Source organism: Stegastes partitus, unplaced genomic scaffold (assembly GCF_000690725.1).
Source record: "Stegastes partitus isolate 25-593 unplaced genomic scaffold, Stegastes_partitus-1.0.2 Scaffold1474, whole genome shotgun sequence".
NCBI lineage: Eukaryota > Metazoa > Chordata > Actinopteri > Pomacentridae > Stegastes > Stegastes partitus.
Window position 1 is genome coordinate 32,470 of NW_007579205.1, and position 16,673 is coordinate 49,142.

General features: G+C 42.3%; 1 protein-coding gene across 1 annotated transcript in view; it reads left to right on the forward strand.

Moving 5' to 3' along the window:
• Window positions 1-1,173: 1,173 nt before the first annotated feature.
• LOC103370729 (AF4/FMR2 family member 2) overlaps window positions 1,174-16,673 on the forward strand; it is a gene marked incomplete at both ends in the record, with an annotated part of 152,514 nt that continues 137,014 nt past the window's right edge. The window contains 3 exons of the mRNA XM_008299866.1: window positions 1,174-1,294; window positions 10,773-11,490; window positions 12,433-12,866. Coding sequence (XP_008298088.1) covers window positions 1,174-1,294; window positions 10,773-11,490; window positions 12,433-12,866 — 1,273 coding nt within the window. The remainder of the gene's footprint in view (window positions 1,295-10,772; window positions 11,491-12,432; window positions 12,867-16,673) is intronic.

Below are 16,673 nucleotides of genomic sequence, written 5' to 3' on the forward strand. Positions count from 1 at the left end.
AGTTTATCATGAAGAAACCTGGTTATGCTCCATAACTCCCCTCAAAACCACATATTTTCATGTTTGTTAAATAAAACATGCGGTGTTCGTAAGACCAAGTTGTTGGTAGGTATACTTTTAACTTCAGACAAAGCCGGGCTAGCTGTCTGTTTCCATAAGCTTCCACCAGCTTTTAACTCAGCCCCACGCAGTCCTGGGGATCTTGCAGTCGAGTTCCTCCATATCTCAATGATGCATCACACATTTTTTTTTTTAGCAAATAGGAAGAGTAACTTCAAATGAGACAATCTTGCTGTACTGTTCCTCATGAATTTTAAAGTATATTGACCTTGGCTGATACGTGTTCTCTTTACGAATCAAACCGTTCCCTGCATACACTTTGCACAAAGCGCACCAAAGTCAAGGCCGATAGCTTTTTAGAAAGTTCAGATGACACACATTTACGTGTCAGTGATAGTACGAGATAAGCGTTTTTATGTGGAGTTTGAAGATCAAACGGCCCGTGCAAATCAAAGCGCAGATTACTGGAATTCATTCAGAAGTCCTGAGTAAAAATAACTACTCAAACCCAGTGAGCTGATTCAAAGAGACAGAAAACATTCCTCATCTTTGAAACTGTCTGTGCAAACACTTATGACACAGTTTGTGTGTTTAAATAGGACAGCATCATCAGGATATTAGCTTCAGAGGGAGGACGGCGAGGTAAATAATAAACCGTGTCGTGTCCAGGAATGTGTCGGAGAGGCCAGTTTGATCAATTTCCCATCAGTCGTCTTAAACAAACCATTCAGCTGCACTAAGTTTTGCCGAGCTGGATAATATTTTTACCTCCCGTGTTGAATTCTTCTTTGCAGGAACCGTCTCTCCTTGCTGTCACTTCGCTGTCACTCACGCCAGGATTTAGCTTTTCTCTCGTTTTTCTCTTTCCTCCCTGTTTATGAGGAATTTGAGTCATTTTCAGACAGTGCGATGCCATGGCTTACCCTGTTATTTTCCTTTACCAGCCAGCCGACTAATCACACTGCAGGAGAAGGAATTTCAAGCGAGCGTTCTTTGCCGATCCAAAAATGACTTGTTAGCAATACTCATTAAAAACCGCTGGGTTTTATCGGCGGCGGGCTCAGTCGTCGTGGATGCTAACGAGCTTTTCTCTGTCTCTGTGTGTCGTTTCAGTCATCTGGAGTCGGAGCGCAGCGTCCTGAAGAGGAGGGAGTGGGAGAGGAGGAACCAGGAGGTCCAACAGGATGAAGACCTGTTCTCGACTGGATTCAACCTGTTTGGAGAACCCTACAAAGTAAGAGCAGCCCATTGTTCACAGTGAGATCATTCAATAATCAATCACGCTTAAAATATGGGGAAATATGCTGTTTTTTTACACATCTTTGGAGAGACACAGATGAGAAACTATAAATAATGACATTTTATCAACATTTTTACTTTTCTGTCTGTGCATAACTACAAATGGATAAAACCTGTAAAGGTGTTGGTAAGTTAAGTGTGTTTTGTTTTCAGAGAGCCATTCTAAAGCTAACTCTTCATGTTCAAACTTGAGCTCTGTACATGACGGCACCTTCTCAGCTGAAGCCTCTTTAAGACATCCACTTGTTTCCACTAATCTGACAGAAAGTTGGTCAGTTTGCATTTTTTGTAAAAATCAAACTACGTTGAACCTCGTAGCCTTTCTGTGTCGCTATTAACACGTCACAAATCTGAACTGCACGTAGTTGCATCAACAGATGGCAACCAGAAGTGATTTAGGAAGGACGTTTTCCACCTTTTAGAACCAACATTAAGATAAGATAAGATAATTATTTATTAATCCCCATAGGAGACATTTGGGCATTGCAGCAGCACAAGGCAGTGGCACACAAAAGAATACGATAGATAAAAATATAAAAAGTATATATACATATATATATATACACACACACACATATATATGTATGTGTAAAGAAAAAAATATGTACAACTAAAGTTCATGTGGCAAATCTAAAGTGATTTTAGTGATGTGAAAAGTGACCATACAATTCTAATTAGAGCAGCAAAGTATTGCAGTTTGAGCAGTGCAACACAATGATGGAAACCAACACATGGACAATATTGGTCCAAAAACATCACAGAAGCACAAAAGACACAGTTTGCATGTAGTCTCTATTGCTGCTGCTGGGGTTTGATTTCAGCTCATTTTGCTGCGTATCACCTCCTCCATCAGCTCTGTTAGAATGACAAGACATAGAAATAATGAACATAATCCAGGTTTTAATAAAGTGTTAACAGCAGCTCATGTTCAGTGTTTTGCTTCCAGCTGTTTGTAGGAGTCTTTCCTCTGAGTTTATTAAATCCCTGCAGCATCAAACAGCACCAGGAGCCACATGAGCACATTTGAGGAACATCATTAATTGGAGAGTTCATTTGCAAAAACAGAAACTCCATTTCTGTAGATTTTCAGAAAACTTGTTTTTTGTTGTGTACTTGAGACAATATCGATGAAACTGAAGCTGAGTGGATTTGACGCAGTAGAAATGACAAAAATGGAGATAACTAAAATTGGATTGATATTGTCTCAGGTAGACGATGGAGAAGTTGGTTTCCTGAAGGTTTGTGAAGATGGAGTTATCTGTTGTGTAGATGAACTCTTTAATTGTTTCTAATTAGAAATTACTAAATTGTCCCTGACATAGCGACAGGATGCCTCAACAGGATCCATCACACATCGACAGGATTTTCCCTGTTTAGGAAATCCTGAATAAAGCAGGTTATTAGTGGTTTGGACAGTCTGACAAGCTGCTTTTAGTTTGGTTTTAGCCTTTTATTAATGATGTGACACAAATCACTTGGTGTACTGACTAATCTCATGTTTATGACAAAAATCAAATATGGCTGAATGGAGCCACATCTTTGTCTAAATAAGAGAATTCAAGCACTTCAACAAATTGATGGAACCTCCATTAAATCTTGGTATCAACAGCGTATTTCACAAACGCAAATTAAAAGCCAACTTCTTATCGGTTTGAATTTAAGGACTGAAGCTAACAGGAGCCTCTGAGCTAACGCCGGCGAGCTGCACAGTCGGGTTGTAAAGACGATTCTTCCTCCACAGAGTGCTCTCTCATTGCTGTTGAGGAGACAGTTTTATATTTCGCTGTTAAGTTTTGATTGATCTCTGCAGGAGGAGAAGTGGACATACCTGACACCAGAATTTCATTTGGGGAAATGGAGTGAATTTACAACGTCTTAATCAGTGAGGAAGTGCCACTCTGGTCTGAAGCGGCCCCCGTGTTGTGATTTAGGCTCGCGCCAAACCATTTTTGCCGCGTGCAAGCAATCAATTGAGAGGAATTGTTATGGCTAACCAACAATTATCCAAACATTCTTCATGCCATTTGCTGCTGTCTTTGTGGGTGACAAAGCAGATGATGTAACCACTTCCTCCTCGTGTTCTTTCCCCCCCGAGGCCAAACGCGTTATATCCTGAGGCATAAGGTTCTGTTCTGCTCTGTTTGGAGGTGCTTTAGATGCCATCATTTTGTCTCTTCCTTTAGCTGAAAGCGAACTAGCCATGCATGAAGTCCATGGCCACTCTCCTGCCCCTGTGTATAAAATTGATTTTGGTTTGTTAACTCTCATTTGCTACCGCCGGGCACTTCAACACTTGGTTATGCCGCCAAGTGTATCGACCTTGAGACGGACCGGCTTTGAATCTTGACAGAATGTGTTTAACTGCTGCTGTGTCTGAACGCAGAGGACGCGAGGGGATTCTCCCGAAGACGCCGCTCGCCGGTTCGGGGTGGGGGCGGCGGCGGAAGCAAATGAGGGGTTGTTCTGATAATGAATCCAATCCTGGGTGCCTCCACGCTCGCCGACTAATTGTTTCCGGCTAATTAATGGTGCCGAGGTGAGGTCAAGATGTGTGTGAGAGCAGAGAGGCTGGATGACTGTGGGCTGGCCTCTGTGTGAAGGGTTGAGCCTTCAGACGCCGCCAGAGTCATGCATGTTGAAATTATAAAAACAGAGTGATGTGAGTTGGTTGGTTGGTTGCTCTGGACTTGTACTGGTGGGATGAACTGGTTATGGTGTCACTCCCAGCTGGCCGCATCCAGACACTTTGTCAGGACCCCTTGGCGCCACAATTTAATGCACTCGGTACCCTGTAGCGGCATTTTCCAACGTGCAGGTTGGTGCAATCCACCTAAAGAATTCCCACAATGTCAGAAATCGACACCGTGAAGCCGTAACCAAATGTTCTCCGCTGGTGTCGTCACTGTCGGGCTGTGAGGCGTTTGCCTTGCTGTTGTATGAGAGGGTGTATTTTACCTTCTTAAACCAAGGAGATTTGGTGCCTTAAATGAACCCAACAGCAGGAAAAAAATAAACTTAAAACCAACAAATAAATGGAAACCGAGGCTGTAAAGCATGTGACTCACTCCATTGTGTTGCTGCAGGTGGAAGAGGTGCTAAAGGACGCCTTGTACATACCTGTGAGGCAGCAGCAGCTATGACAACACAGCAGCATTTGACACCCTGGGAATGAGAATAGGTTGATGAGCGACGTTTTGTGCTTCATCTGGAGACACTAAGGCATTTTTTTTATGTGTCAGAGCCACAGCGACGTTACAAACTGGTCAAAGCAGCACAGGAGTCCACATTAACTCCTGATTATTTGGTTACACATGAAATCTGATAAACCAACGAGACGGTTCCTCGATCTTGTGGCCTTGTCCTGTAGAGGAAACTTGTGTAAGCTTGTTCATGTTGCAGTTGGTTTTTAAAAAGTTTTATCAGATTCCTTTCATTTCTTTTTACTGTGTTAAGGCAGCATAGCCTGGGTAAGAATCAGAATCAGGTGGATTATCCCATCATGGGGAATTAGCAAGACTGTAATTTTTATCATCAATACATCAGACTATTGTGTTGTATGATTTTCTTCTTCTTTTGTTATTTCCTCCGCCAAGGAGGATATGTTTTAGTCGGCGTTTATCGGTTTGTTTGTGGTTTGTTTGTTAGCAAGATAACTTGATAACTGTTGATGAAACCTGGATTATGTTCAATGTCTACATTTTTTATTTCTTTATATTTTTGCTATCATCCGTTTCTGTGCATGACAGATAAAGTACTGTTAACATTAGAGGCACCTGTTAAAGCTGCCGTGTGCAGTTTTGATCAGTAATAGCACAATGGAGCGAATGGCCTCTTTGTGAAATAAAGAGATTAAAAAAGTGCTTCATGCAAGTTTGGTCACCAGGATGCACAGGAGATTTAGTGACAACCACTAAATGTTAATTTTGCTTTTGTCTGCTTACATAAAATCATCACAGAGCAGCTTTAATGTTGAGGTTTGTGGTTAATAAAAAAGCAGATATTACCTGCAGGTCTGTGATGACACCAAACCTTCTGCACTGGCGCCAACCGTTGATATTAAATATAAATTCTAAGCTGAGCAGTTGTTCTCTGTAGCGGAGGTTTTCAACATCTCTCATTAATTACAGTCATTGCCTTAACAACTGTAATTGAAGGTAAAATAATTCAGATAAAAGGGGTTGGGCTTGGGTCACCGCATCATTTATAGAGGACAACATGTTTACTAGTTTAACATTCCAGCTTCTTCCCAACTCATCTTCTTCCCTCCGTGCACTTCCCCGCTTTATCTCTCGCTGCTGCTGCTGCTGCTAAACTTGAAAAACGGCTTTGGCACACCTTGCTACTTTCTTCTGCTGATTTATTTGCCACGCGAACAATTTCATTTTTTTTTTTTTTTCCTTTTCTTCATACCTGCTTTACTTCATACAAGTCAGCGGCTTTAGCACTGCCTGTACAACCTCACGGCACTTTATCCACGCCGAACTGTAATTATCACGTATGGAATTTATCGAGTCGTAATCACTTCTGGTCTCTTTCTTTTTTGACTTTTTCCTTTTCCGTCTGTACCTGAGTATCAATCGTGTGTCCATCACTGCCTGCCTCTGTCTTCCTCCCTCCCTCTCTCCAGTATTCATTCTCTCTGTCAGCTATTAGCTAATCCCTCTTCTAATCCTGTTAAAGAGCGTTATGCTGTTAGCAGCTACTTGGGATGATCTATTCACACACACACACACACACACACACACACACACACACACACACACACACACACACACACGTAGGTATTCATCCTCTCCTTCTCCTCTGTTTTCCATTTTGCCTCTCTGTAAATGTGTTTTCTGTTCCTCTTCAGCCACCAGATCTTTTATTCATGAGCCCGAGATGGAGAAGAGATGGGCTAATTTATTCACAGCTAACTTTGGCTCGCCACGGTGTGTGTAGTGTTTGTGTGCGTGTGCGAGTGGTGTGTGTACACGCAGAAATTACATCTGTTAAGATTATTTGAATGCAATTCTGTCCTTTCTTGTAGGAATCTTTTGTAAATAAGGCTTGATTCTTTGCCCTGTTTCATTTTTTTTTTTTTTCGGGGGGTATTTTCATGCCTTTCCAGCTTTATTAGAGTGTAAAAAAAAATAAAAGAAAGAAGGATACAGTGAGGTAGCTTCCAGTCAGGTTTGAGTTGAGGTTTTTGTGGTGCACAGAATCAGACGGATTAGTCATCGTAAACTCAGGACGAGTACTAGCAGCATGAACCTGGGATTGTTCTCGGCTCTGTGAGGTTAAAAAATCCAAACTGCATACCATATTTCAAACATAGATTTCCTTCTGTTCTTCCCCTTCGAAGCTTGAGAAGAGTCGAAGTGGACGTTCTTAACCCGGAAAGCATTTTAGCGGCGGATTTAGGAGGCTCATCTGACTATTGATTGTGGTGTAAGCGAGAGCGTGTAAGAGGTAAAAGCAGAAGTTATGTCACCGCTAGACCGATCTAATTGGGAGAGGAGGAGTCGTTGCATAAATCAGACGAGATCTCCAAAGGAGCTCCAGCCTGCTGCGAGTATCTGAAGAGCTGAAGTGACTGCCCAGGTTATAAGCAAGTGTTTTAATAAGCAAAGCTGGAAATGTTCAAAGGCGGAGACGGTCAAGACTCGCTGCCTGTGGCTTCTGAAGTTTTTTTTTTTCTGTATGATGATAGTAAACTGAACCACTTGGGGGGTTTTTTTGGGCTGTTGGTCGAACAAAAGGTTTCATTTTTGCTTCTTGAGAAACTGGGAAGGCGGTGTTGGTCGACTGTTGATGGACTGGTCCACCGCTTTGGCTCAGACTGAAATATCTCAACAAATATTTAATCAGTCGTGAAAAGAAACCAAGGAGTCTAGTTAACCCCATTCAGGACGTTTGGACCCCAGTCCATTTGGTTTAGGTGATGTTTTTAGTTTTGATGATTGTAAATATAAAAAGAGGAACATTTGGAACCAAAAATACGTCAACTAATCAGAACATTTATTTAACGTATATAAAAGTCTTTAATTAATACCAACAAATATTTTGCACATATTCTTTCTTGGGGCTGCAAGGTGGCTCAGTGGTTAGCACCGTTGCCTCGCTGCTAGAAGGTCACCAGTTCATGTCCGAGTGAGAACACCCGGGATCTTTCTGTGTGGAGTCTCCATGTTCTCCCCGTGCAGCGTGGGTTCTCTCCGGGTTCTCCGGCTTCCTCCCACACAGTCCAGAAACATGTTGAGGTTAATTGGTGATTCTAAATTGTCCGTAGGCGTGAATGTGAGTGTGTTTGGTTGTCATGTCTGTCTTCTACGTAGGGAAAGTCCTGAATAGGGTTTAATACAGAATTTAGGTGCTTTATTGAAGCATTTTCATTTTATGCTATTTTATACTTTCACTAGATTTTAGAGGAAAAATTGTACTTTTTCCTTCACTACATTTTTCTGACAACTTTAGTTACTTTTCAGGTGAAGATTTTACACAATAGGTAATATAACACGTTTTAAAAAATACAAGCCATTGTTACAGATTAGTGGTTTCCGACTTTTTTTTTTGGTTTCCTACAAAAAGCATTGTGTAGTTCGGCCACATTTCAGAGCTTCACCAAATACTGATTTTTCCATCTAGACTTCACACATGGTTTCATTTCAATGAAAGATCCGAATTCTCAGCAAAAATCAAAGATTAGGAGAAAAACAGAACTGTGTTTTTTCTTCTTTATTCTCCTATTAGTCATGGTTTAAGCCTTCGGCTTTATCTGCTGACCCTGTATATACAACTGTAAATAAATGAGTCTAAACTAGCTCCACCTGCAGCAGCTACAACACTAACATCGACTATTTAAGTGTATTTTGATGCTAACTCTGGTGTACTTTCTCATCAGTAAGACTGTTGTGGACTTTTGAATTGCTGTGTTGTTGTTTTTTTACTAAGCAGAGCAACAAGATGCTGCTTATCAGCTACAAAAAAAAAAAAAAAACAAGGAAGAACACCACCAGGGCATCAACAAAAAACAGAAGAACAAACAATCCCAGCAGCCAGCAGGGCTGCAGCATCAAGAAGAAGCAGCCACCAGAAAAAGCAACCAACCAACCAATAACCAAAAAACAGCTAAACCCCAACAAGGGCAACAAAAGCCGGCCCAACCGAACCAAGGGGAAAGGAAGGGAAAACCTGGACAGGTCACCAGTCTATCACAGGACTACGAACCAGCAACCTTCTAGCTGTGAGGCAACGATGCTAACCACCGAGCCAACGTGCAGCCCCCAGTTTAAACATGTGTGGCTGAATTCCTCCAATATGACAATTTGCTGCTTTGTTGCAAAGATTAGTTTGACAGTGTTGACAAAGTAGAACTGTTGGTGAGCTGGTGTGCTCGAGCTGCAGTGAGTTGAAGGGGTGGATGGAGAGAGGCGGGGACTTCATAAATCTAAAAGTGCCAAGTTACATTTAAGCAATGTTAAGACAGGAAAGGATTATTTTAATGGAAAAAAATGTAAATATGTGAGTTTTTATGGGTTTAATCAGTGAAGTAAAGGATCCACCGCTGTGTTTGATGTGTTGTCATGTCATTCTGTGCTTTTATTCTTGAGCACCATCATTATGTCCATTACTTTGGTTCATGACTGAATGCTATTTGTAAATGCTAGCATGCTAACAAGCTAAACTAGCATACCTTACACCTGCCAAACACACTCGGATTTTGACTGCAAGCACGCTAGCATGCTAATATTAGCATTTAGGTCAAAGCGCCGCTCTGCCTTACAGAGCGGATAGCATCACTGTTTGTTCTGTTTCATTACTGTTTTTGTTGATTAATCAGTTAATCAAGAAATAATTGTCAGGTCGCGTTTAAGATTAGCGGCGCTCCAGCGTTTCTGATGTTTGTGCGACTTGCCAGAATCCAAAACATCCGTTTCAGCACCACGCGCTTCATAGACTCCTGTCAAACCAATCTGATTATGAAAAAAGGCCACCACAATATAGCAATTACCATCAAATGGTGCTTACATGGCCCTCTATTAGAGCAAATATCGGGGTGGTGTTAAACTAATTTGTAATGTTGTGAAGTGCTCAACATGCACACACACAGACACTTAGAAATCCCTCCTCAGCAATAAGACCTCTCCATGGATCATTGCATGTTATTACAGTATTATTTGGTTGTTGACTGAGGCTGTTTGCGTCGGAAAAACAAAACCACACACACACAGAGAAACACACAAACACATCGCCGGGATTCCTGCGTTTTAGAGAAGAATGAAAGATATGAATGATGCTCATTAATTGGATTTAATGATTTTAACTAAGATTTGAGATTGTTTTTATGCTGAAATTAGATGTAGTTTGAAAATCAATCACGCACAGCTACGCGACAGCGAACGTGATTTCTAGAAACATTACCTGAGATTAGTGAAGCTCTTCCTCCCTATGAGCCCAAATTCATTATTCATGAATTCATTAAGCGCCTTCAAATACAGGGCAATCCCGTCCTGTCCTGTAGAGTAGAAGTAGATTTCACTCCTTCTCATGCTTCAGCCTTTAAAGCTTCTGCACTCGTGTTTGTTGCCACACCGTCGCTCCTCTTTATGCCTGAGAACGTCTATTGACCAAACCACCAAACTGATGTACAATAAAATTACAGGGCCACATTTCACATTGATCTTACTCAGTGTTTCCATTGTTCATCATTTGTCTGCGCTCGGTGATGAAATGTCACGCTTAAATTATAGGCCGTAGATCTTGCATAATTCAAGCTCGGCTCGTGATTAATATTTGCTTCACAATTTGTTGCTCAGGGAGAAAAAGAAATGTCAGTTGGACGGGGATAAAAATCTACTGGTCTTCACTTTTTTCCTCCTCCTCCTCCTCCTCTTTTTTATGGCATTTTGCAAGGATCTGCTTCCAAATATAGAAGTGCTGAAACCACTGCTGATTGCCCTTGTCCTTTCAAAAATGCCAAATGATCAAATCATGTAGTTTCATCATTAAGGAGTCTGTCAATGACTGACACAGAAGGTGCTGTTGAGCTATTCTGAGGGCCATCTCGGCGTTACCGTGCAGCAGCTCGAGGTGCTATATCGTCATCTATCAGTAAAGCCCCGCGCTGTCCTCCAAGCCGTGATTGCTGGAGAATCCGGGGTCAGGCTAATAATGATTCCTGCCCCATTAATTTTACTGCTCCATCCAGGACTGGACCCTCTTAAGAGTGGCATGTATTTAATTAATCATCCCATCCTGATGCCTGGTCACTGGTCGCCCTATCTATCTTTCACTATCCCCTTCCAGATGAGTAAAGAGGGCTTTTCATCAAGAGTGGAGAAATGGAAAAATGGGAGATTTAATTAATACTCTTCTATTTTTCCCTCCCCCGTGTCCTTTTCTTCTTCTTCTTCTTCTTCTTCTCCTGTCAGACTAATAAAGGTGACGCGTTGGCCAGTCGCGTCCAGAACACGCTGGGCTCCTACGAAGAGATGAAGGACCTGTTAACCAGCCACTCCAACCAGAGCCACTTGGTGGGAATCCCCAAAGGCAGCGCCGCCAACAACAACCTGCAGCAGACCCCGACCACCTCCAGCACAGAGAGACCCGCCATGGAGCCCAGCCAGCTGTTCAACGAAGCGCTGAGAGGAGGAACCGGTGGTGGAGGAGGAGGAGGTGGAGGTGGAGGAGGTGGAGGAGGAGGAGCAGCAGCAGAGGGAGGTGGAGACAAGAGGACGGCGCCTTCTTCATCTTCAGCTTCGATGCAACCACCCGCTTCGACCACGTCTTCGTCGAACGCGACGACGGTCCCGCATCAGAAGAAGTCCCGGAGCTCCATGGACTGGTCGAGGGGAGGCCACGGGCAGAGTACCCAGGCAACGGGCCTCGTCCTGGGGCTGGGGCAGAACGGACAGGGGCAGGCGGCGGCGGCGGCAGCAGCAGCAGCAGCAGCTACGAGCAGCAGAGGGAAGATGTCTTTATTAGAGGAGCAGCAGATGCAAAGGCATGAGGAGCTGTTCAGCTCACTGAAAGATGAACTGGGTCTAAAAGAAGATTCAAGCCCTTCTTCCTCCTCTTCGTCCTCCTCGTCCTCCTCTTCCTCCTCTAGGAGACACTCCTCCCACCCATCCAAAACCCATCCCCTCCCAGGTGAGTCCCAAACAGAAAGGCCTCAGAGGAAGAGCTGGGATCTTTCATTGGCTGTTTGGTGAATTATCACGTCTGAGCGTTAAAGTCACAGATTAGACTGACTTTACTGATCCCCAGAGGGAAAGTCAGCAGCATGAATATTCAACAAAGGGGGGAAACAAAAACAAAAAGACAACACAGGAAATTAGGGTAGGCTGTAAAAATGAAGGTAAAATGAAATAAGATAAAAAATATAGAAGAAAAAGTCAACAAAATTTACAAGAATATACAAGAGAGATACAGAAACGTGCAAATAGCTAAATTTAGCATAAGAGCTGGTGAACTGCTGGCTCGACTGTCCAAAAAATGATAAATCTTCTTCGATGTCTAATTTGATCATGTATCAGGGTTGTTCTAATAGTTCATTTTTTAAAATTTGTACAGTTTCCAATATTTATGCTCACCAAAGCAAATAAACTCCTCTTTTTAAATTCATATTTAGGTTACAAACATGAGAGCGCTGTCGTTTATTCTCATTTAACTAACTAAGCAGGTAAATGTCTGATTGCTCCATTCTGAGGCGTGTGGAACATTTCATTCACAATGTGGTTGATTAAAGCCGTCACTCCACAGAAAGCTGACTTTTTGTATCAACACGTTCTAGAAGACGTGAATTATCCGTTTCTTTGTTTTTGCTTGAGCCACCAGCGCTGGTGCATAATTTAAGTGAATAATTTGAGTGAAAAACAGACTCTATCACCTTTTATGAAAATTAACACCTGCATCACGCGGCTGATTTCAAAAACCGCCATCAGCGCATAATTTGCTTTGATTGTGATTGGCTGCATCCATCTGGAAGGCAGAACTTGTGGCATCCAACCCCTGCCACCACTGCGACAGGTGTTTCTTTGGTTAACTTTGACTCTTCTTCTGGTCGTCTTCTTTTTCCCGTCTCTCGTGCAGATGGTGCCAATTTTCGATCTGCTCCCATCGACGGCGGCCACTTCAAGTCTTCCACTAACGCGGAAAATGGTGGACATTTTAAATCCTCCCCGTTTGAAAACGAAGCCGGCTCCCACCTCTCGACGTCGTCCTCGCCGCTGGCTTCCACGTCGGTCCTGACCACGCCCACTCCCGGTTTGACCACGCCCACGTCGGGACTGACCACGCCCACCTTCCCACCTGGTAGCCTTGCGGGGAAGCCGATCGCGGTGCAGCAGAAGCCCACGGCGTACGTCCGACCAATGGACGGCCAGGACCAGGCGCCCAGCGACTCCCCGCAGCTGAAGCCCCCTCTAGTGGCCACAGAGGGATTTAACAGCAGTCAGGCTTACGGAGGAAACTCTGGAAATGTGAAGAACAAACTGCCAAAGCTGAGTCTCGGCCACACGGGAGAGGTAAGACCGCTACCTGTTGTCCGCATGGAATGAATGAGGACTGATTGAAAAGTCGGTTAGATGATCCCAGCTGTGGCAGATCACACAGATCACGCCAAGGAATTTTAAATACTTAAAAAAAGAAAGTCATAACAGCTCAAGTACTTATTAGTACTTCATGTTTTTGTGTTGTTATTTACACACCAGCAGACAAACACACTGTAGACAATAGCAACATATTACATCGTACGGTGACCTCATTTATAATATATTAGCAGCAGCTGTTTCCGTCATAGCACGTGTTATTATTTTAATTTAAAAGTCCCTTTAATAGGTTGTATGAAAACACAGTAACCTTAACATCCATTCATATTTACCAGTGTGTTCAGAAATCATCCATAAGTCTATTTTTAAAGCTCCTGAGAAACATTTTCAGCTCCTGCTTTTCTGGATTTTTCCCGTTGACTCTTGACTAAATAATAAAAAACTGGGGTTGAAATTTCTGACTGACAAAAAGAAAACAACCCGTTTAACAAACTCTCATCACCAGAGCTGTAACCGGTTAGACTGGAATCATACTTTCTCTTCAACCAAATTTATTTCGGGGAAAACATTTCTGCACATTATCTCTAAACAGACTGAGTGCACTGAGCACACTCTACCTTCTGGCCTTATTAGCCTGAATGAATTAAAAAATAATCAGAAAAAGTCAGCGTTTGCAGCGATTTGAATCGTTTGAGTTTGGTTATTTCTCAACTGAAATGGTAATTGCAAACTCGGAGCGGAGCAGCACGTATTCATATGGTCTCTGGAAATAGAACTTTATCGACTGATGGTCTCGGCAGACAAACAAATATGGAATATGTAAGAGTAGACGAGCTCGCTGCTTGATTTGAGATGATGTATACAAACTGGGATATATGAGCTGAACAAAATACAGCCACAAAGACGACCTCGTTGACGCCGTGTCCGTTAGTTTGGAGCCGAGTGAACGTTCAGTAAATGTTAAACATAGCAGCCTCCATTAGACAAGTTTAAATTTGGTGGTTTGTTCCTCCCGTAACCAGAAATAAAGCTGGAAGGCTGTGGATGTAGAGACTCACTGAATAATTGTCCAGCCAATGAGAATGTGGTCGTATGAGAATATATTAAGCAGCCAGTCGTCCTGGTCATCCTGTAGACGTTTTAATTAGACTAAATTGGCGCTGTGACGTGACATCTTGCTTTTTCTAACCGCAAACTAGTGAGAAAGGAAACACAGAAGCCTGTTCATTCAAATACAAAACAGGCGTTCATGTAGAATACCATCACTCTTTTAAAAAAAAGCTAAAAGAAAATTGGATTTCAGGGCCTTTAAATTCTCCTAATGACATAATTTGACTGGGACGTAAACAACTTGTTAGTCATTCTCTAAAACTGCCATCCGGGCTGTTCGTATTTAGCAACGATTTCTGATCTAATTTGTGTTTGACAGCCAAAATTGTATTTTTATCAAATCACAAAAATGTAATAATTAACTGACTCTATGGACACATCATGCGTTTAGTCGTATGTTTGACAAATTTACAATTCTAATATCTGTACAGCAAATCATCGGCTAAACGACGGCACGCTATAGCGTAGCATTACTCATGCCGCAGACGTAGCGTTTGATAAAACAGACCTCTCTCAACACCTAAAATTATTCATGAGCATCTGGTTGAGATGGTTAACGGTGACACATGCTGTCATTTTTTTATTCTCTTCTGACGCCGAGCGCATGTTTGCATTTCTTTTTTTCCCTTTTCTGACTCGATTCCAGCCGCCGGTATTATTTAGTTAAATAATATCATGATGAATATTCACACGTTGGGCTAATTGTTATGTCAAACGAGTCTGACGAAACCCAACTCCTCCACGAGTCGCTCGCTCACTTAACTTTCCGACCTGCTTCTCTCTCTATCTGTCTATCGCTCACTCGCTTTGCTTCTCAAAACGGCGAGAAAAGGCTTGATGATGATGATGTGTGTGTGTGTGTGTGTTGTGTGTGTGTGTTGTGTGAAACTAGTTGACAAGCGAGTAGTCATCCATATCGAGCGAGCCAGCTGTTCCTGTGCTTTGATAGAGCCGGTGTGTGTGCAGCGCTGCAAATGAGCCCGAGATGGAGCTTTGAGCATATGGCACCGAGAAGGAGAAAAGCGAAGGGGGAGACGATGGAGGAGGGGGGAGAGAGAGAAGGAGGTAGGGAGGGGAATTAAAATATACTTTCAACACTTTCTTATGGAGGGCGAGCGGGAGAGCATTCATGGCCATGAGTGGTTTCTTTCACTTTGTTTTTCACCCACACATCCACGGTGGATGTTTGGGGGGATTTTTTTGTTGTTTTTTTCTTCACTCCTCTCATATTTACTCTGGCGAGGGTTTATTGGAAGGAAAATGTAAACTGGATACGGACTGAGGGGGAGGAAAAAGAGGCATGGGGGGGGAGTGATGATGATGAGAGACGTGGGATGTAGGGAGGGAGGGAGAAAGACAATGACTGACTGATTACAGCACCTTATCATTGCTGTATTTGTTCTGGTTAGATGAGTTATTGGATGCGTTCTGCAGCTTAAACAGCAAATAGCAGCAAATCGGAGGCCTGAACCAGAAAGCAAATGAAAGGCTTCGAGAATTTATGCCGGTAATCGAGGAGAGGGGGGCGAAAATGTCCACTTTTTAAGCTTTTGATTAGAGAATCTGTGCTCTGAAAGTTAAGCTTTAGCAGCAATAGTCAGTCGGTTGTTATGTCTCAACAAAGAGACCAGTAGGTCCAGCAGGAGCTCCACATGCGTCTCCGAAAGGAAATATTTAATGCTGCTATTCTATTTCATCCAGTATGTCGTGTTGCTCTCCCTCCTGCAGCTGTCTTTTTATAACAATGCATTGAAATAGGCAGCAAATAAACCTTTAAATTTGATGCAGCGGGCTTGTATTGTCAAATAAAGGCTCAATGTTGGGTTAGGGTTCGTATACAGTGCATATTCATACCCGTCCATTAAAGAAAAGGCAAAATTCACAATAATCACTCAAATAATTAGAAACTGAAAAAAGTAATAATAAATAAAAATTTGCTAAATTATAATTTAGTGAAACAAGACATTGCTTTTGAATTGTGGTTGAAAAAAATAATTTAAAAAAGCTGTCCCGCACAAATCAGAGCACTTTGCTGATGAGCAGTGAAATCCAAACACCTGTCAACAGGTGCAGAAGTCTGATGGTGAGTTAAAGAAAACATTTGATTGCAGTGATTGGATTAAAGGATTGTTCAACTAAATATTAGTTTACGGGACCCGTCATGCTTTATTTTAATTTTATTTTTTTATATTTCTGTTGAACCACAACTCAAAAGCAACGTCATGATTTTCATTAATTTTTTATTCATTATTACTTTTGTCAATTTCAACTTATTTCAGCTGTTTTTTTCTTCTTTAATGGGAGGGTTTGAATACATTCAACAATTTCCCAGAGGTCTCTACCAAAGGGATCAATAAAGTTCTATTCTATTCTATTCTATTCTGTTCTATTCTATTCTATTCTACATTTGACGCCGGTATGTCATGATCTACTTGCACCTCATCATCATTCCGCTATAGGCTCGTTTGCATTTCTTTAAACCAATCACAATCAGCTCGGGTGAAGATGCAGCTTTGTGACGGTGTTGTGGGCCGACTTACTGCTCCATCTAAATCCCAGACTTGACATAATGAGTGTGAAGGGTTGCTACCAAAAGAGGTTGTTTCCTGTCCTGAAGTGGGTTTTAAAAACATGCAGGTAGCAGAAGAACAGAACAGAACCACTGGCAGGGTT